The 19,407-nt window shown below is 58.6% G+C and overlaps 1 protein-coding gene across 1 annotated transcript in view; it reads left to right on the plus strand.

Annotated features, from left to right (window-relative positions):
* The window catches only part of RBM19 (RNA binding motif protein 19), a 71,637-nt gene extending 52,447 nt beyond the window's left edge, over positions 1–19,190 (plus strand). The window contains exons 23-25 of the mRNA XM_075167256.1: positions 1,579–1,699; positions 8,963–9,076; positions 18,798–19,190. Coding sequence (XP_075023357.1) covers positions 1,579–1,699; positions 8,963–9,054 — 213 coding nt within the window. The 3' untranslated portion in view covers positions 9,055–9,076; positions 18,798–19,190. The remainder of the gene's footprint in view (positions 1–1,578; positions 1,700–8,962; positions 9,077–18,797) is intronic.
* Positions 19,191–19,407: the final 217 nt, after the last annotated feature.

Here is a 19,407-nt window from a genome sequence, read left to right on the forward strand (position 1 = left end):
AGGCTTGCAGCCCTTCCGAGAGGGATGTGCCCCCCGAAAAGGCGGCAGGCCGGGGAGCTGGCGAAGGTGGGAAGGTGGGGAGTCCCAGCGATGCTACGGAGCAGGTGGAGCTGGTGCTCCTCGTTTCTCTTTTCTGTAACGAATGAGAATTACATGGGTGAATGGCAGTCGGAAGGAGGAGAAAACGCAGGTTACCGAGGGCTGGTCACTGGAAATGGGGGTTTGAGTTCCGCACGCGGCGGCTCAGCAGGGTCTGGCTGCCGAGGAGCGGTCTTGGGCAGCCAGAGCCTCTTGCAGGAGGAGCCCCTCTGCCCCGAGAGGTGACACCTGGGGACAACCGCGGTGGTTCAGAATTGCCCTTCAGCAAACGGCTCGGAGGAGAGGTCTGGGTTCTGCAGGACAACTTCGGTGCTGTTTTGGGGGCCTCCAGACGGGAGGACGCGTCCCTGTTGGACAGCGGGATGTGTTTCTGTGCTCCTACAGCTGCCCTGTTTGTTCCAGGGTCGTGAGTTTGCAGGGCTCACAACCCGACCTAATGCCAGCCTTAGCTGGGGTTTTTAAAAGAGCATTTTGGGCTCCTTTCCTCCACCCCTGTGCCCAGCCATGTGCCGCAGTGCTGTGGGGCACTTTGTGCGCCCCTGGGGATGAAAATATTTGACCGGCGTGTTTGTGCATTTGCATTATGGGCCCAATCCTGCTCAGTCCTGAATTTCCTTGGAAGTCTGTGGGAAGTGAGGACAAAGTCAACCTTCCCTGGATCAAGTCGCTGATTCCTGAATGCCCCTGCTGGTTGCCTACAGGCATACAAAGCTGTCCGAGCTGCTGTGCTGGCCAGCACACTTGTATTCAACATCAGCAAGAGGTTATAGCTGTACAGATGTTCTTAAGCAGATGTAACAATAAGGAAACCCCTGGATTTCTGTAACACAGCAAACCACCATAGGCAAAAAAGCAAGGGGACTTCTGCATTGGCTTCTGGCTCTGCCACATTTGCTGCCACCGTGGCCAACATCACCAAACGGTTGGCGGGAGGAAGGCAGCTTTCCTCAGCGAGCTCGGGCTTCTTCAAACCCCTTGCCCCTGAGCAGAAAGCAACCTCTCTACTCACATCAGAGCTGTGCTCTGCTGCGTGCCGGCAGAGAACGGGGTGGGCGGAGAGTCGCCAGGTTGCTCTGCCCGTGCTCTGCCCGTGAGGGCCCTGCTTTGCCGTTGACCCACCTGGTGCTGCCCCACGTCTCGACAGCTTTCCCGGCTCAGGTGTGTCCCAGGGCGATGCCAGGCTGCAGCCGTCCTTGAGCTGCTTGCTATGCTGGATTTCAGCCTGCTCCCTAGCGAGCAGCAGCAGCCTGCAGGAATGGCGATGGGTATTCGCTCTGCTGCAAGTATGCAGAAGATAAATGATCGAGTCAAAGCCACTGATGGAGATGAATCCTGCCCCATCAGAGCAAAGTGCTCGAAGTAGGATGTTCTCTGGTGGCCTTTTAGATTCAGAGCAGAAGGAGGGAGATCTTTGCTTTTCCTCATGTGCGCCTGTTTTTATTTTCTCCCTTATTGTTTTTTTTCTTCTTAATTCTGCAGAAAGCATTCAACGCCCTGTGCCACAGCACACATTTGTACGGCCGGCGGCTGGTCTTGGAGTGGGCAGACACGGAGGAGACGGTGGAGGCCCTGAGACGGAAAACGGCAGACCATTTCCACGGTAACGTAGCAGCATCCTTCTGGCCTGTCGATACAGGCTGGCACCATCCCATCTGGCACACATTGCCGGTCCATGCCAGCCCTTTCCCCGCCGCTGCTGGCATGCCGGAGCTGGCAGGTAGATGCTGGAGCCTGAGGAGCAAGCGCAGGGGGAAGCAGGAGGCATCCAGGCCACGGCTTTGTCTGACCGCTCTCTGTCTGCACGTGAGCCGGTTAACTCCCCGTGTGCTGGCCCTGCCGAGGCACCTCGATGCCACCTGCCAGCCGCAATGCTTTTGCTCCGTCCGCCTGCACCCCAGGGTGCTCCGGAGTTGGGGGCGGGCTCTGTGCATGCAGCAGACAGATTAAAAAGGACAAATAATTTGGCCATCGGTTGAGATGCGGAGAGGGCTGTTTGGATCAGGTCCCCGAGAATGACAGCTCCGCAGATAACAGCACTGCAGGCTCCTATTGACAGCCATCGACAGGCACAAATGCATTGCTTGGCAAATATTTATGTAGGCAGGGCTCCCCTGGGCTGGAGGGCTAAGCTGGAGATCAATGCTCTTCCTCCTGCATCCCCTCCCAGCCTCCCCGCTCCATCACACGCATGCCCATCGCCCAGGGGGTTGGCATAAGCAGTTCTGGGGCTGCATGTCGCAGTCCCCGGCGATGGGAGAGCAGCAAGCCTCGCTTATTTAGCGAGCCTGACTCCAGCGGGACCCGGCCTCGTGTTCGTGAAATAGCGTGCACAGCGCTGATTGTTACAGGCTGGGGCAGCTGCAGTTTGGTGGTGGAAGGGCTGCGGGTGGATATGACCGGAGAGGCGTGGAACGAAGGGGGATGTGCTGGGAGCCGTGGGCTGATCTCCGACGTGGTGCCAAAAAGGAGACCAAAAGGAGCACCGCGGTTCTAGGTGTATGTGGTAGCCTGGCGTAGAGCTGTGCTGCTGGGGGAGTGCGTGGGGCGGCGGGGAGGACAGGCACTGCCGGGGGTGGATGTGCCCACCCAGAACCCGGCGCTGGAGGGGGGACACGTCACGCTTGATCACAGTAATGTGAGTCTCCACCCGGGTGGGGAAGGCAGCAGGTGTGATGTTTCATGCACCCCATTTTATATTCGAGATCCCCTGTCTCCCTTTCTGCTCTGCTCAGTCTAGGGGGAAAAACAGTCTTGGCTTTACGGTAGCTGCGGACTTGCAGCAGATGCTGACTGCTGCCTGCGAGCTCCGTCGCTTCCCTGTTTCCCCCAGGCTCAGCTTGCTTCCCGATTTCTGTCTGTTTACTCCAGCCTGCTTGTCCGGGGTCTTCCTCACTGAGGTGGGGGCTGTGGGAGAGCGGCAAATGAGCGTTTTCACCTCCCAGGAGGGATAAGCCATGGAGCTGCGGTGGCTCCAGGGGCTTGGCTGAAAAACAGGAGCAAGGTTATCACTCCCCATCTTTAGGGACTGAAAATGCGATTGAAGGCGGTAGTCATCGCTGCGCTCCAGCCCATCTCGAGGGGAGAGAAATAACATCCAATGACTTCAGCCCCGTCTGGCACAGACGCATCCTCCGCTGCAAAACTGCCGGTAGCTAATCCTGCGGCAGAGCGGGATCTGCCAGAAGCGGATCTCCATAACAAAGCCCGTCTGGGGCAGACTGGCGGGCACTGGGAGCTGGCCGGTGCCTGGGACCAGGTCTCAGCCTCTCCGCACCGCACTGGCAGGCTGGAGTTTCACGGGCGGGATTTTGTTTCTTTGGGAAGTGCCCTCTCCTGATTTCGAGGCGGGCTTGCCGCGGGGTTTCTGGCAGTGATGCCCAGCGCCCCGAGGAGGGGAGGGAGCTGCACCCTGTCCCTTTTGCTGTGGCTGTGCAGAAAGCAATAGTGATAGCAATAATGAGGGAAAAACTGCAGCCACCACTCTGCCTTCAGCCCCTGTGGAGACGCTCCTTCGCATTTCCTCCCCGGCATAGCTGGAGGCTAATTTTCCTACGTGGAGCCAGGGTGGAAAGGATACAGAGCCTGTACGGCATTGCTGCCCTGCCTTGAATCCTCCCTGCCCCTTCAGCCCACCGAACAGCCGGGCTGAGACCGCGCAGCTCGTTTCACTGGTGCTGCAGACTGGATTCTGTCGACCAGAAAGGTGCAGGACCATCTCGGACATCCTTGCGCTGTTCATGGATGTCCCCATGAGTTTTCCTCTGCCACCTCAGTGTGGGTGACTGGGGAGAGTCTTCCCACAGCTCTGCAGGCTGCAGTGGTCAGGCCCCTCTGGTCCCGTATCTCCAAGTAGGAAGGGACTGAGCTGGGAATGGGAGAGAAAAGATAATTTTGAGTCGTCAAGGCTCAGGAAAGGTCCCTGGTGTCTTCAGCTGCTCTTTGCCACCAAAAGCCACTGCTGCTGCTGCTTGGAATTGCTCCCCAAGCCAAGCCCAGCCAGCAGCGTCTGAGAAGCAGGACGTGGAGGCAGATGCCTTCAAAAGGCACAGTGCGGTGGATGGCGTGGGACTTATCCCACCACCCAACTCAGCCTACTCCTTGTTTCCTGCCCTAAATTTCTTTGCAGGGTTGAGCATTGCCATCCCACGCTGTTTGGACAGGCTGGTCTTGCTGTAGCGGCGTCGCGTGTTTGTATCAAGCTGTGTTGGCCGTGCAGTGCCATCGGTGCAGGGCGACATGTGGCCTCTGCTGCTCCTGGCCCTTTTCCTGGTAATTCCACAGAAATAAAAGCAACTAGGGAGCGTGCTGAGGACTTTGCACATACCAGAAGAGGTAAAAGTGTTAAAGCAGGACAAAGGACTGAGGCTGCCCATCTCACGGGGCTTTCAGAGGCATTTCTCCCAAGTCTTATGCAGTTGGAATTTAAGTCTTTTGAAAAGCTCCTTCTTTTTCTTCTTCCATTTCCTCTTTTCTATGCAGTTTTCGGTTTGCTGTGGGCACAAGAGAGATGCACAGAAGTTTCCACAGTTAGCACGTCGTGGATCTGTGTGTAGGAGAGGCTGCAGAGTGCTAACAGAGGGTGAGAAGATTGCCGTAAGGCCTGGGGGGTTGTTATCACCCAGGTCCAGTGGGACAGCGCAGAGACCTGCGCTCCCCTGGTTGATGGCGGGTTTGACTTGAGCAGTGAGCTCCTCCCGCTCCGTCTCGCTGCCATCACAGCAGATTCCTGCACCTCCAGCTTTGAAAGACCCACCTTGAGCTTTCAGGCTGGTGTCTTGAGTAGCAGCAGCCAAAACCCCTCACCCGGCAGCCCCAGTGTCAGCCCCATCATTTTTGTCTTAGCAAGGAAATAATTTGTAAAGAATAGACCTGGACTGCGAGAGACACGTCCTACCACTGACTCCTCTCGCAACAATTACGCGCCTTATTTCTAGACACCATTTATAGAGATTTGCCTTCCAGTTCCCAGGTCTCACTCTGCTGTGAGTTAGGTTAAAGAGAGGTCTGGTCTCCTAAATCTTTTCTCCGTGCAGGCGTTTGTCGTGGCAATCAAGCCACTTCTGAGCCATCTTTTCAATAGGCCTAATAGATGCAATAAAATGGAATAGGCTTCCTTCCCATTTCGTGTAGTTTTCAGGTCATTCTTTATGGCTTGTTCTGAGTCTTTGTAATGTTCCAGGGGAAAGCGAGGACCCCAGAAGTGGTCACCGGCTGCCAGAGGGGGTTTCAGTGATGCTGTCAGGAGCGAAGCCACAGCCCAGCCCTGACGGCTGGGACTGCAGCTCTACACCCTGCGCTTGCTCTCCTGCCTCCCAGCACAGTCTGTAAGAGGTTTAAGTCTTTTTGCTCATTTCTGAGTGTGTCTTCTCTTCGTCCTGAGGCAGGAAGGTCCTATATTAGGAAAAAAACCCCACTTTCTTGGAGTTTTAATTGCACCATGCATTATTAATCTGTGGGACCTGCTGCTGCAAGGTGGCTGGAGAGCCCGAGAGCTTGGCCAGCTACAGGGGAGGATTTGATGCTGCTGTGGATAAAGAGACTTATCTGCTGTTAGGTGGTAAGGAGAAGCCACGGAAAGGTTGGCCAGTGGCTGGCCTTGGGGCCTCTGATCCAGGAACATGGAACAGGGTCGTGGCAATCGCTGCATCAGGGCAGCGAGGGGTGCACGAACCCTGCCACCAGCAGCATCTTGGTCCTCATCTGGGGAGGGGGATCCTCCCTTTGGAAAACAAGGATCACTGACGTCTTTGAAACCAGCAGGGAGAATATTTTGGCTTTGCCGAAACAGTGGCGGAGGGATCCCAATGCCCTGCAGATGAATTTGCCAGCCCTGGGGTGAGGGGCAGATCTGGATCTGTGCCCTGCGCAGCAGGGAGCGGTCTGGGGTCGCATCCAGACCTGCACATCCCCGCCACCACGTAACTGCAGCCCACAAAAGGTCTGTGAACAGCTCGATCCCCCTTTCTTCCCTCGCTTGCCCGGCACGGGGTGACGGTTGCCGGTGCGGCTCCATCGTGGCAAGCCTCGCTGGGGGAAGATCTGCGAGCAAGGCGGCGATACCCTCGGCGTGCGCGTGCTCCCTCTCTCCCGGGAGCTCGCAGTCCGTGCGGGGAAGGTACTTGCTCCCAATCCAGCTAAATTACTATTGACTTGTGTTCTCTGCGCTTCACAAACATCGCGCTCGGCCGACACCAGCGGGGCTGGCGGTATCCTGCCAGGGCTAACTTGGGAAGCCAGCTGTGCCGGGCCGTTTTTTCCTGCTCTTTCCCATCGATCAAAGAATTAAATTGACAGCTGGGGAATTTTGCGCGAGACACGGGAAGGGGAAGGAATGACTTGTGGGGTTTCTTTATAGGAAGGATGGGGTGGAAAGGGGGGATGTGGAGGCTGCGGGGCAGGCGAACGAGAGAGAGATGCGTGAGGTGGGGGTCTGGCTTGTATTTCAGTTGTGCGGGCGTTTCCAGCGAGACCCCCGGTCTCGGCAGAGGGCTGGGGGTGGGTGTAAAGCAGCGGAGCCCCACTGCACCTCGCCCCTGCTTATTTACAGTTGTTTGCTGGACGCGCAGGGTTTGCGGGGGAAGGCATGCTCCTCTCTGGACCCGATCCGGCGGGGTGGGAAGGGCCTTCCCCGTCCCCATCGCCTTCCCAGGTTGCTGCTCCGTTGGCCGCAGACCCCCAGGCTGCTCCATTTACCTCGCAGCTGCATTACAGACGCGCCGCGCTGGCCCTCACCTCCCAGCCTTTTGGGCTCCCTTTTTTCTCCTTTCTTCTTTTTCTTTTTTTTTTAATTTTTTTTTTTAGAGAGCATCTGTAACTAATGCAAACACATGCCGTAGCCGGAGAGTAAAACCCTGCAGGATTAGCGTGGCATCCGCAACCCTGCCACGTTCTAATCCCGTGGTAATCCCCCTCTCAGCCCACCCCCGCTGGCTTTGGCTATTGTTTAAAGGAAGCAAATGGGATCGTTAGCGGGCAAACCTTAACCAGCTTGGAGCTGCAGAACGGAAGTCGAACCAATTCTCTTCCCCACCCTCCCGGGGTTTTTTTTTTCCCCTTCCCCTCCTTGTTAGGCGGATGGGGGGGATGCTCCCAGTGCTCCCCAGGAGCGCCGTGGCTGAGCCGGTGAATCTGGAGCACGCGGTGGGGGCTGTTTGCCCTGCCAGCCCCCTGCCCACGCCACGGCAGGTCCCCTGGGCGCATTGCTTAGGGATGCTCTCTCAGCGCCCAGCACCCCGCATCCAGCACCCTGCATTCAGCATCCCGCATCCAGCATCCCCTCCGCCGCGCAACCCCCATCATCGCCTCCGCGCGGGCTCTCCGCCTGGGGCGCGTCGGGGTCTGGTGGGGAAGGGGTGGCGGGTGGGGGACACGCTCTTCCCTGCTGTGGGTTTGGGAGCTGAGACCACGTTTGATGCCGTTTCCGAGCCCCGAGCGCGAGGCTGGCCGGGGCAGCGGGAGCCGGGAGGGCAGAGGAAAGCGGGGGGAGAACTGCTGAGCTGGCACCTTGCTCCGGGTTGTCCCTTGTGCCTTTGGATGATTGAACTGGGAAGAGCCGCTGGAGGGTCTCGGGGTGGCACCTTGCGGCCCCCCTTGGCTCCCCCAAGCTTGGCGGGGTGGGCACCGGGAGGGGAGTGGGGGCCACCGGCCCCCCCATCCCCCGGCCCGTCCCCACAGCCCCCGGCGGGGAGGGAGGTGGGTTCTGGCGCTCTGTCAAGGAATTAATTGAAAAATAAAATCATTAGATGGGAACTCCAGAAATGCAAAATTGTTGGGAGTTGGGGGGAGGCGGAGGGGGGGATGTGAGCTTTTGTCAGGTTAATTTCTTCTGTATTGATGTTTTGTGACATTTACTTGTTGTTTATCTCCCGCAGCAGCTGTAATACTAAAAGAAAATGCACAGCTTGTTCCATTTATTTATTTTACACCTTTTCTTTAGTCCTATGGTATGTTTGTTTGTTTGAGAAACCCAGCGAGGCTTTTGATGTCTGAAAGCAGGATTTAAACAGCTGTTCTCCATGTGCTGCTCGCAAGCGAGAGCCGCTGGCAGGGGAGCGAGCGGGGGAGAGGGGGCTGCTCCGCGGCTCCTGCCGAGAGGGCACTTCTTGCCCGGCGGAGAGGAGGCAGCGCCGACGCCGGGCTCAGCACAGGGACCAAACGGCTTTGTCACCCCCAGCGCTGGGCGCTGATGCGGGGCTGGGGTGCTCGCCCACGTGCTGGCAGCCCCCGGGGGTTTCTCGCCCTCCCGCAGGCTGTAGCACCCACGGGGAGGGATGCGTGCACGGGGCTGCGCCCCACGGCACTTTGGGGAGTGTGACGATGCCGGGGGGGTCACAGGACGGTGCTGTTGGTGCGGGACAAGGGGAGCGAAGCAGGGACATCCCTGCCCAGCCTCCCGCCTTCACCCGCTGCCAGCCGAGGTGGGAGATGCAGGGCCGGGCAGCGATCTTGTGTCTCAGCGAGGATGTCGGTGGGTCTGTGTCCTGCCCACAGCCCTGCTGAACCCAGGCTGGTGCCTAGGTTGGTCTTGCGACCGCTCTTGGACAGCGGGTGGGTGAATTGGGGTCAACGGGAAGGGTCGGCATCACCAATGAGTTCGGATGCTGGGACCGTTTGCTTCCAGCAAAGCCCGTGAACCAACGCACGGGTGGTGGGTGTGGGGTCACCCCTCCAGCCACGGTGCCCTGCCAGGGCCTGGCTGGTGAGCAGAAGTAAATGACAGTGGAGGGGCTTTCCCCGGGAGGGGGCTGAGGGGGGCTGGAGGTAGCAGGGGATGAGCTGGAGGCGGTTGTCTGCGGGCCCGGATTGTAATCTTCGCTTTTCTTCTTCTCCCGCATCCCCTTCGCTACCACCTGGGCCTGGACAGACTCCCAAAAGAAGAGAAAACGATCGGAGGTTTTGAATGAAATCCTGGAGCATCTGGAAGAGGAGGAGAGCAACAAAGACGAGGCCCTCTAGCAGCTGCCTGGCATCTGGTGAGGTGGGTACGGGGCAGCGGGGCCGTGGCGGGCACAGCTGGCCCTAAGGGTCAAAATGCCTCGGGCCGCCGCAGGGTCGGCCGTGCCAGGAGGAGGAGGGGGTGGCGTTGAAAGGCTCAGCAGCCTCCGAGCCGCTGCCTCTCCTCCCTGTCACCCCGCAGCCCTGGTCTCAGGGGGTACAGCCCAGATTTGGGCTCCGCGTTGAAGCGAGTGCGTGCACTGCTTGTGTTTCTGTGTGCTCCCCAGTGCGTTTGCTTTCCTGCAAGGGAAGCCAGCAGAATTGCTGCTGCAGCAGAAATCGCTGTCGAGACGCGAATTGGCCCTCCCTGTGGTTGGGGGAGAGCAGATGGGCTGCCAAAAAAAAAAGCGCCTGTTTGGAAACCAACCTGCAGCTGCCACCACAAAACAGATAGTTTGGCAAAGGCCTTTTCCCTGCTAGCGCCCGCATCTCCACGGCTTCGCTCCCCCCAAGGGCGCCGTGCAGCCCAGGGTTTAGTTCATGCCACCTTGAGTCCTGGCTGGCATCGCTCCCCCTTGGCGTGTCTCCTTGGCGTAGCATCTCGAGGCTGGAGAGTGCGGGATGGCAGAGGCTGGCAGGAGGGAGCCAGGATTAAATAGCTCCCTGTGGGCAAACACCATGCCGTTCGGCCAGCCCCCCACCTCCTTTTGAGACCGCCTAGCGAACCCTGCCTGCGTTCAGAGGTGAGACATGGATCTCCCTTGCGTGTTTTTGTGGCCACGGTGGAAAACCTGGGTTGCTGGTAGGAAACCTGTTCACCAGCCACAGCATCCAGAGAAGTGCAATAAAAACACCAGGGGGGCTCCTAGGTCCCTTTGAACTGCACTCTGCTCCGCTTTTCCACCCACCGAGGGACTCGCCGCCCACCTCCATGGGGACGAAACCCCGTCCTGTGCTGAGAAACTCATCCAGGGCCAAGAGAGACAAGTGCGTCGCGCCGGCGCGCTGCCCACGGGGAGGAGGCTCGGGGCGCTGGGTTGACGAATCCCTCACGCTGGGAGAAAGCGCTTTCTCCAGCAAGGCTGTGTTTGCTCAACACCACCAAGGGAACGATTTTGACACATTCCAGCTCCCATTTTTACAACCACAGAAAAAGTTGCTGGTTCCTAAATCTCACCCAAGTGGCCTAGGGGCCCCCTGGTTTTGGGGTGCTGCTAGGGCTGCGGGATGCGTGCCTCCAAAGTGGCGCTGAGCCCACCGTGCCGGGAAGAAGCCGGGGCTGTCCTCCATGTATCGGCACCGGGAAGCCGCCCCACGCTCGCTGGAGTGTGTTTGTGTGCGCGACACACATTACTGCTGGAGAGGCTGTTTTCCTCCCGGCAATATCGCCTGTTGCTGCGAGGCGGTACCCAATACACCGAGCAGTGGGGTGCTCATAACCTTGCTTATTACCGGACTTCTGTTCAACCCGCTCCACCGCCGGCCGCCTGAATAGAAGTGCGTCTGGGGCTGGAGCCGACCAATAACCCTGCTAATGCGTCTGCCTCCCCGGGCTGCCGCAGGCGCGGGGCACGAGCACAGCGCCGGGCCCTGCTGATGAAAGGGAAGGTGCTTACGTGACCGCAGGAATAATCCGAGTTGGGTTGAATAACTGCCTGCTTCGTGCAGCGCGTCTGCAGGGAGTGCCGGGGCCTCCAGGTAACACTGGTTCCCTCGGAGCAGCTCTGATTTAGGGGTGTGCCTCCAGGTGTACGTGCTGTTAACACCTCCTCCAGCAGGCAGCCCGAGGACGGAGCTGGGCAGGGGTGGAGGTGGGCAGGGGTGGAGGTGGGCAGGGGTGGAGGTGGGCAGGGGTGGAGGTGGGCAGGGATGGAGGTGAGCAGGGATGGAGGTGGGCAGGGGTGGAGGTGGGCAGGGGTGGAGGTGGGCAGGGGTGGAGGTGAGCAGGGGTGGAGGTGGGCAGGGGTGGAGGTGGGCAGGGGTGGAGGTGGGCAGGGATGGAGGTGGGGAGGGATGGAGGTGAGCAGGGGTGGAGGTGGGCAGGGGTGGAGGTGGGCAGGGGTGGAGGTGGGCAGGGATGGAGGTGGGCAGGGGTGGAGGTGGGCAGGGGTGGAGGTGGGCAGGGGTGGAGGTGGGCAGGGACGGAGGTGGGCAGGGATGGAGCGGCGCAGGAGGGGCAGGACAGGCAGCATTGCTCGGAGCCCAGGCAAGCCCCACGCGTTCAGACGTGTCCTCTCCCAGCTCTGCAAATGTGCTCCCCGAAACTGGTCCTCCCACGGGGCCTGGGGCTCAGCACCGGTGGGCTCAGGGCTCCCCGGCTCTTCGTGCAGTCCCCGGGAAGGAGGCTGAGCGCTAGCACTCAGCGCCCAGAGCTCTAACACCCCGTGCCGGTCCCCCAAACCACGCCGCAGCCCAAGAGCCCTGCCGCTGCCTCCGAGCGGCTTCCCGGCCCCCAGCCCTGGGTTTTCCTGCTGTCGGGACCTGAGGCTGCTGGCTCAGGGGACAGACCCCCAAGATTCAGGGGTGCCCCCTTGGGACCTCTGCAGGGCTGCGGTGTAAAACGCTCATCCCTTATGTCAGCTCGGTGGATGGGTGGGTAAACTGAGGCACGGGAGTTGGAGCAGCACTGTCAAAGGGGGTCAGCAAAATGGTGACGAGCTCACCGGGGAGGGGGAGTCTCGTTTTTTTTCCTTTTTTTGCTCAGCATTGATCAGTGGCGTTCCCGTCCGTGCTCCCTTTGCCATCTGCACTGGCACGGCGGGTGGCAGCAGCGGGACCCGTCGGTGGTCCCGGGGCCGCTCTGCGTGGGGGTGATCATCGCGGGGAAACGGGGCTTTAGCACCCCGGGGGTGGGGGACCAAGCGGCAGCGCTCACGCAGCCGGCGGCCAGCAGCACAGAGGACGGAGGAGCCAGGCAGGGTCCCCTCCCAGCTCATGATTTAAGCGAAGCTTTGCAGGGTTGCAGGTTGGGGTTGGATTTTCCTGGGGTTTTTTTCCTGTTTTTCTTCCCCCCCCCTTCATTGTCTTTTGTGGCGGGGCAGGTTTCTTGCTGAGCGTCTCTGAGGTCTGCAGCGGCGACGAAAAGGATTAGCGCAAGCAGAGCATGTAGGCTTTAGAGAACAGAGCAGAGTTTGGTTTCAACATCTAATTCAATTTGTTCTGCCGAGATTGAAATATGAAATGGTTGCCAGTCAAACGTTCAAAGGGGGAGGAGGGAGGAAAGAAGAGAGGGAGCCTTCTCAAATTTAAATTTTAATGAAAATTAATTTAACCCTTTGATATGTTTTAAAACATGTTATTTCCCTGTCTGGAAACAGGCTAGAAAACATTCATAATGGTTTTTTTTTCTTCTCCGCACCTTCAAACATAATGAAGATTTTCTTTTTCCCTTAATGATACTTATCTTGTTGAGCGGTTTGACATTGGTTAATTTTTCAGGCCATTTGGTATCAAGGAAATCTGTTTGATGTGTGCGGGGGGGCTGTGTATGTGTATACAGATATATATGCCCGTACATTAATTACGAAAGTGCTGATCGCAGCTCTGGAGAACAGTTTGAGTTAATTCCTACTCTGCAAGCAAAGGCTCGACTTCTTTGTTACGTATTGAGAATCCCACACGTTGCACCCCTAAAATTACAGCGGGTTTAACGGGAATTTTCTGAAAATGAGCATATACCTGCTAATTACCCTGAATTAAAATGAATGCCTAAGCAGGTCTGCAGGAAATTCATCACTCCCCACTGCCTTTTTTTTTCCGGATCTGAAACAATCCTAATGATAAAATAATGCAAACTCTCTTAACTGTCCACGTAGTCAAACCTGGGAAATAGCCTCCCGCCGGACCTTCACCCCGGCGGTGCTTCTGCAGCTGAACACCATCGCAGTACGCTTATTTTGTTCGGGAGTGATCGTAGTTTCTTTTAGCTGTTATTCAGAAAGGTTGTGTCTATAACAAATGATCGCACACTAATTGTTGTAATTAGGCTGTGATGAGCTGTAGCCCTGGCCCCCTCGTTTTGCTGGCTGGTGACACCGCAGGGCTGGTGTCACCACGTGTGCCGTCACCCCTCGGCTGCCCGGGGCAGTTCTGGGCACTTGTAGGGTGCGATGCTCAGCGGCTCTGGGTGTCCTTTTCGGGGTGCGTTGTATCCAGGCTGTGCGGCTGGCAGAGGGGACGAGCAGCTGCCCAAGCCTCTGCCCCTGGCCGGGTCATCACCCATCGCCCTGCGGGCAAGAGCCAGAGATAACAACCGTCCTGGGGGATAACAACCCCCTGGGGTTATTTCGGGCTCTGGGGAGTCTGTCGGGGCTCGGGCAAGGCACGTGCTCTCCCCGTCGGAGAACTGAAGCCAGTAGTTTACACTCGGTCCCGTCTTCTGCGGTCCCGGGGATACGGTGCAGGGTCCCCGTGGGGTCTGCAGACCCCAGGTCGGAGCCGGCTGCCCGGGCGGGTGGGCTTTTGCCAGGTTGTGCCGGCTTCGTCCGGGGCGAGAGCCCGGAGGGCTGGACGGCAGCGGGAGCCGTGACGGCTGCGGCTGTTCCCTGGGCACCCGCCGTATCCCCCTGCCCGGGGCGGCTCTGGAATTGGATTAGGATATTATTCAAATGCAGCCTTTTTACTGATTTAGAGGGTTAACGGGTTTTAATGTAAAACTAGCTTTACTTTATTGCTGCCTGTTGCCAGAGGCCTGTGTGGGCTGTTATCTACTTAAGGGGACAGCAAGCAAGTCAACGCGGAGAGAATATCCCACGGGTCCCGGTTTTGCTGGGCGCTGCGAGTCCCTCCGCTGCCAGGGCTGCGCGCCTGCGCCGAGCGGTGCCTCCCGCTGCTCTCGGAGCCAGGCGGTGCCCTCTTGGGTTGCGCAGTGACTCGCCGCCTTCGCAAAACTCTCGACCGCGGTCCGTGTTGTTTGTCTCACTGTCCCACGGGGGCAGGGGACCCGGCGCCGGCACGGGCAGGCAGGTAGCATCCCGCTCTGCGAGCTGTTGTTTTCCCGAGCTGCAGCTTGAATTGCTGCTGCTTACAACGTGCCCCCGTCCCTCTGCCCAGCCGCGGGCCGTTTCTTTTCATCGCCATGGCACTGGTCCTGCCTACAGCACTGGATCACGAATTTCAGCTCTTTAGCCCTCTCCTGCCTTTGCAAAGTCTTCCTCCCTTCCTCGGGGAAGCGCTGAAGGGCCAAGCCCGCCTGTCTCTTCGCAGCAGGCACGCAGATGCCATTCGCCAGCCCTTGGCCGGGGCTGCAGGAAGAGCTCGTGTCCCCCGGTGTCGTGCTTGCTGCTTTCCAGCCCCTGCGTTGCAGGCAGCTGCCGGCTGCGGGCAGGAGCTCTGGGATCTCAAGCCTTTCTTTCTGCCTGTTGGCGTTGGCAGCCGTCCCCTTCTCCTCAGCAACTCTACCAGCTTTGCTTGTCTGCTCGCAGAGGCAATAAGCGCGGCGTCTGTAGGTGCTTGACGTTGTCTTCCTGAGCAAGATGTGGCAGGAAACACGCAGGAGGGGTTTGGGCTTTTAAAAAACCAGTGCTTTGGTTGCTGCTCCCTTGAGATGGAAGAAGCAGCACGAAGGCAGGCGTGCTGCTGGCAGAGCGATGCTCTCCCGCGGAGACCTTCCCTCGCTGCCTCGGTTTCCCCGTTTGCAAAGCACGGTGCAGACCTACAGGTGGAAGCAGCTGTACGCCGTGCCCATTCCCGCATCCCTGCCGGGAGCAGCCCGGCTCCCTGCCGGGTGTGCAGGTGTGCTGCAAACTCCTGTTTTAACCAGCAGTCGGGGCTTGCTTTTCTTCAGCTCCTAATTGTCTCCCTTCCTCCTTCCACCAGCCCTTTGCAATTGCAAACCCTGTTTGCTTCTCCCCTGCCGGAGGATTAGCCAGGGGATGCCGCTGCTGCCGCCCCATCGTTTCCCCGCCTTGCACGGAAACCTCCTTTACCTTCCCTGCAGCCAGCACTAAAATATTCTGACTGTGTCTAAGGGATCAGACGAGTTGCCGCTGGGTGACTGATTGCCACGGACCAGCCGGGCTCAGCCCCAGCCAAGGTGGCTCCCGGTAGCTGGACCCCATCGTGGAAGGGGACAGCAGCAAACTGGCATCTCCCCGGGCTGCAGCCGCCCGTGGGGACGGTGACTGGGACGCAGGCTGATTTGCTCGGGGTTTGAGGAGCACGAGCTTCTCCTTGATATTACGGCGTGTTTGGACCTTACCCCGGCTCGCACCGTGACCAGTGTTCGGCACCACCACCACCTTCCAGCTTCCACCACCACCTTCCAGCTTCCAGCACCACCTTCCTCGCTGGGAAGTAGAACAGGAGAGCGAGGAGGCAGCGTGCAGCTTTCCTTTCTCCGGTGCGCGGCTGCGTGTGGCTGAGACACGCTGCCTCCTGTTTTCCCTAAATATATGCATCGGAGAGGGAGCAAAATCGCATGGCAGGGCTTGAGATTTCAGACTTAGCCATTCATGAATAATAATCAGGCTCAGTAATTCACAGTAAATGGGTATCCAAATTGGCTAATAAGGGAGGCTTTCACCCCAAACTAGAGCTCGGAAGAGAGGCAGAGAGAATAGAACAGGCGTGGGCTGAGGCGGGTGTGTGCACGGTGTGACCTGAATCGGTGAAATACGGAAAGTGATGCCAGCGCGAGAGGGGGGAAGCGGGAGAAGGGGCGGCGTCCGACCTCCCCCGCCGCAGGGCAGCGGCGGCCAGGCTCGGACCTGCAGGAGCAGGGATCCCTGCGTTCCACAGTCCGTAATCAGTGCCACCTAATTAGGCTCAGCTCTTTCTTCCAGCCCTGGGACCGTGCTGGGCTGACTGCCCCGCAGCCCGCGCGGACCCGAGGGTACGGAGCCGGTGTCATCACGTCCCCACGCGTGACGTCCCCAGCTCAGGGCTTAGCAAAGCTGCCGGGACAGCGATTGCACGGGGCGCTGCCTATCAAGGGGAAGGCAAGAGGGGTGTCTGGAGCGTGTGTCGGGAGGTGGGGGGGGAAAAAAGGTTTTCTTCACTTTCACTCAGCTGAAAATCAGGTTTTGCTTTGTCTGCTGTTTAATTTTCTCCTGCGAGAGCAAGCGAGGCAGCGGTGGGAGCTGCGTTCAGGCGCAGTGAGGTGGGCTCTCGGTCTTCACCTGCCGGCAGCAGGCTCCGACGGGGAGGGGGCTCTGCCCCACGGGCACCCCCTGCTCCTGGGAACGGCTCCCAGGTGCCGGGCGCTGGACGGAGCAGCAGCAACGGGAGCTCGGGAGGTCACAGCGTCCTTCCCTACCGCAGATCAGCTGCTGCTTCCCAACAGATGTTCCTCTAGCAGCATCTTAAGACGATGTTAGATGAAGTTAAGATAAATAAAAAAATGGAAGAGCACCTCTGCAGATCTCGGTCTGTGATGCGGGCTATTTAAATACGCAGAATAGAAGCTCCAAATGCAGCTGATGAGTAGCTGAAGGAAGGATGCCCCTCCGAGGGCCGGCTGTTGCCAGGCGGTGTTTTGCAGCTGCTAAATGACTTTTTAAATTGAGGAGAAACCTACAGCCACTTTTACAGTCCCCTTAGCTCCCTTATATAGGGCAGCGCAATGGCTGGAGAGCACCATGCTGCCGCTTGGCTGAGTTACCAGATATTACAGTCCCGCTGTCCTACAGCAAGGAATCGCAATGGATTCGAAATAAACCGCAGCAACTCTGGCCAAAGGCGATTTTCCTCCTGCCCGTCCGCTCCCCCTCACCACTTCTCCCCTCCCGTGCTGCTGGATTGAGGATGCTCGCAAAATTTAGCGCGCTGGGTGGCGTGCAGCAAACAAACCTTCTTTTTTTTTTTTTTTCCCCTGTGACTTGGCTTATTTAAGTGTGTTGGAAGGTGGTTTTAGGGTGTGCAGAGTGTTTTTCTTTGGGGTATGATGGATGCTCTCGATGCCCCAGCAGCTGCAGCGCTGCCAAGCTGGTGGCCGGAGCCCCCCCGCGTCCCTCCGTCCCTTCCCTACAGCTGAAAGCAAAACCGGAGGTGGGATTTAGCGGGTGTAATGAGGACAGCTTTATCAGCCGCGAGAGATGGAGAGGAAATCGTGCTCCTGCCTCTCCCGCGTTTGGTGACCTAAAATCTTTCCGGAGTTAAGCGTAGCCCGTGTTAGCAGCCGTCCCGCTGATGCTGCTGGGGCTGGAGAAGCGCTCGGGTGCTGCCCTCTGATCAGTCCGAAGGTTTTCTACTCCATCAGCTTAGAAATCGGACCACCGAATGCAAAATAAAGCTTCACCCAAAGCGCCACGGGAGGTGTCTGTCCCGGCCACGCGCTAAGTCCCCAGGCAGCCGTCCCTGGGGGCCGTGCCCTGCCCCGCGAAACCCGGCAGCAAAGCCCAGGCTTAACCTCAGCCTATCCCTCCTGCCGAGCCTCGGCAAAGCTGAGCCCTGCCCGAGCCCCGCGCCGGAGGCTCGGTGTATGGCCGGGACCGAGGTCTCTTGGCGCTTTGGGTAAAGCTTTGGGTTTGCATTTTGTGGTCTGGTTTCTAAGCCGATGAAGTAGAAAACCTTTTAATTTCTTTTCTCCCCCAGGCTCCGGGGGGTGTGCGGCAGGAGCTGCCGCCGCCGGCTCAGCCCGAAGCGGGACCCCCCTCCAGCCGCTCCGGTGGCACGGCTGCCCCCTCGGCTGCCCCTGCCACCCCGGGGCTGGGAGCATCCCACCGGCGTCTGAATTAGCCCAGGTTATTTCAGCAGAGCCGCGCCAGGCAGAGACGTGGTGCTGGTGGCTCCGAAGGCTCCGTAACGCCTGATGGGGAGGCAGAAGCAGGCAGATTGCAGGCAGGAGCTGTTTTAATTTCATTTTTGGCCGAACCCAGCCCAGTGTGTCAGCCGGGGCTAAGAAAACCCCGGGAAACGGGAGGACGGACTGTCCCAGGAGCAATTTGAAGTGTCGGAAGAAGTGATGCGGGGCTGCGGCGGGCTCGCCCCGGGGGTGGCAGCTCACCATCCCACCCCCGGCAGGGTAAACGGGACGGGCACATCGCCCGCGGGCAGCCGCACAGCAGGCGCTCCTCCCGCCTGAAATGGGGGCTGAAAAACGAAAACTGGGAAGTTGGTTTTTTTTTTTAATTAAAAAAAAACCCGACCCCACCCTGTGTTTCAGCTGGTGTGCCTGGAGCCCCGCGCCCGGCAGCGAGTGCGGCTGCATGCGGCGGGAGGGGGTGACGGCAGGCAGGGCGACGGCGGGCAGGAGCCTCGGACTTCGTTAGGATTCAGCCGTTAGATCTCTCCTTTCTCTCTGATGGCTGAGTGTGATTGACACTTACAAATTACCCAGCCAAAAGTGTCGAGTCTTTGACCCCTGAGTAACATCTTTGGCAAGCCTGAGATTTGCCAGCATTTTGTCATCTAATTACTACAAATCCCTTGAAAATTCACTGGCTGGTGAATTTTTAATGCGGGACAATTTCAATGTGATGCATCGCCCAGATGGGCACGCGCGCGTGCTCCTTCCCTCTCCCCCCGCCGCCTCTCCTCCTTCCCTTTCTTCTCCTCTTTCTCGCCTTTCTTTTCTCCGCTTCCTCCCCCCATCCCGTTCCTTACCTCCCGCCTGCCTGCGTGCATCTGTATTCGCGGGACGCGCCCCGGCGTCTCATCCCCTCCCCAGGCTCCATCCCGCTGGAGGAGCCGGCTGTGCCCGGGATGGAGCCGGGCACCCCGTGTCCCCCCCAGCCCAGCAGCAGCGTGCTCCAGTCCCCCTCGCTGTCTCGCCGGCGGTGGCAGGGAGCTGCTACGTGACACTGATTTGTTTTCCGTCTTCTCAGGTCTCTCGCTGATGGACGCAGAGGGAGAAGCCTCCGCTGGGGACTCGGCAGCCAGCCCACTTGTTGCCAGCGGAGCCCGCTCGTCCTGTGAACCCGAGGGCTGATTTATGCCACGCGTCCAGGTCTTGGTATTCCCAGCCTTTTAAACAGACCTTGAATTCGTAGCAGGAGGAAGAGCCCTCGTCTGCCGGCGGCTCCTGCCCGAGGATCTCCTCTTAAATCCGGGCAGGAACGTGAGTCCCCTCATCTCAGAAACCGCCCAACCTGGTGGCACAGAAACCTGGGGAGGGGGACCCTTCCCCCGCTGACCCTTCCGGCAGAACCTCCTCTGAATTAAACAATCATTTCTGTACATTAAAAACCACGCGTATATTTTAAGAGTTTTCCAAACTGAGTCACGTCTCAGGTTTGTTTGGATTTGTTTGTTTAATCCCTGTTCGCCACAGCTAGGTAGTTCTTTCGGTCTGATAGGGAGATAAGCGCGTTTTAGGAGGGAGGCCTGGGGTTTGCTGCGTTCGGCTTTGTGCCTGTGTCATTTCTGTCCCCGCTCTCAGGCAATCGCCTCCCGTCTCTCCCTTCCCGGCTTTCAAAGGGAAAGAGGCTTTGCTTT

Source organism: Calonectris borealis, chromosome 18, assembly GCF_964195595.1.
Source record: "Calonectris borealis chromosome 18, bCalBor7.hap1.2, whole genome shotgun sequence".
NCBI lineage: Eukaryota > Metazoa > Chordata > Aves > Procellariiformes > Procellariidae > Calonectris > Calonectris borealis.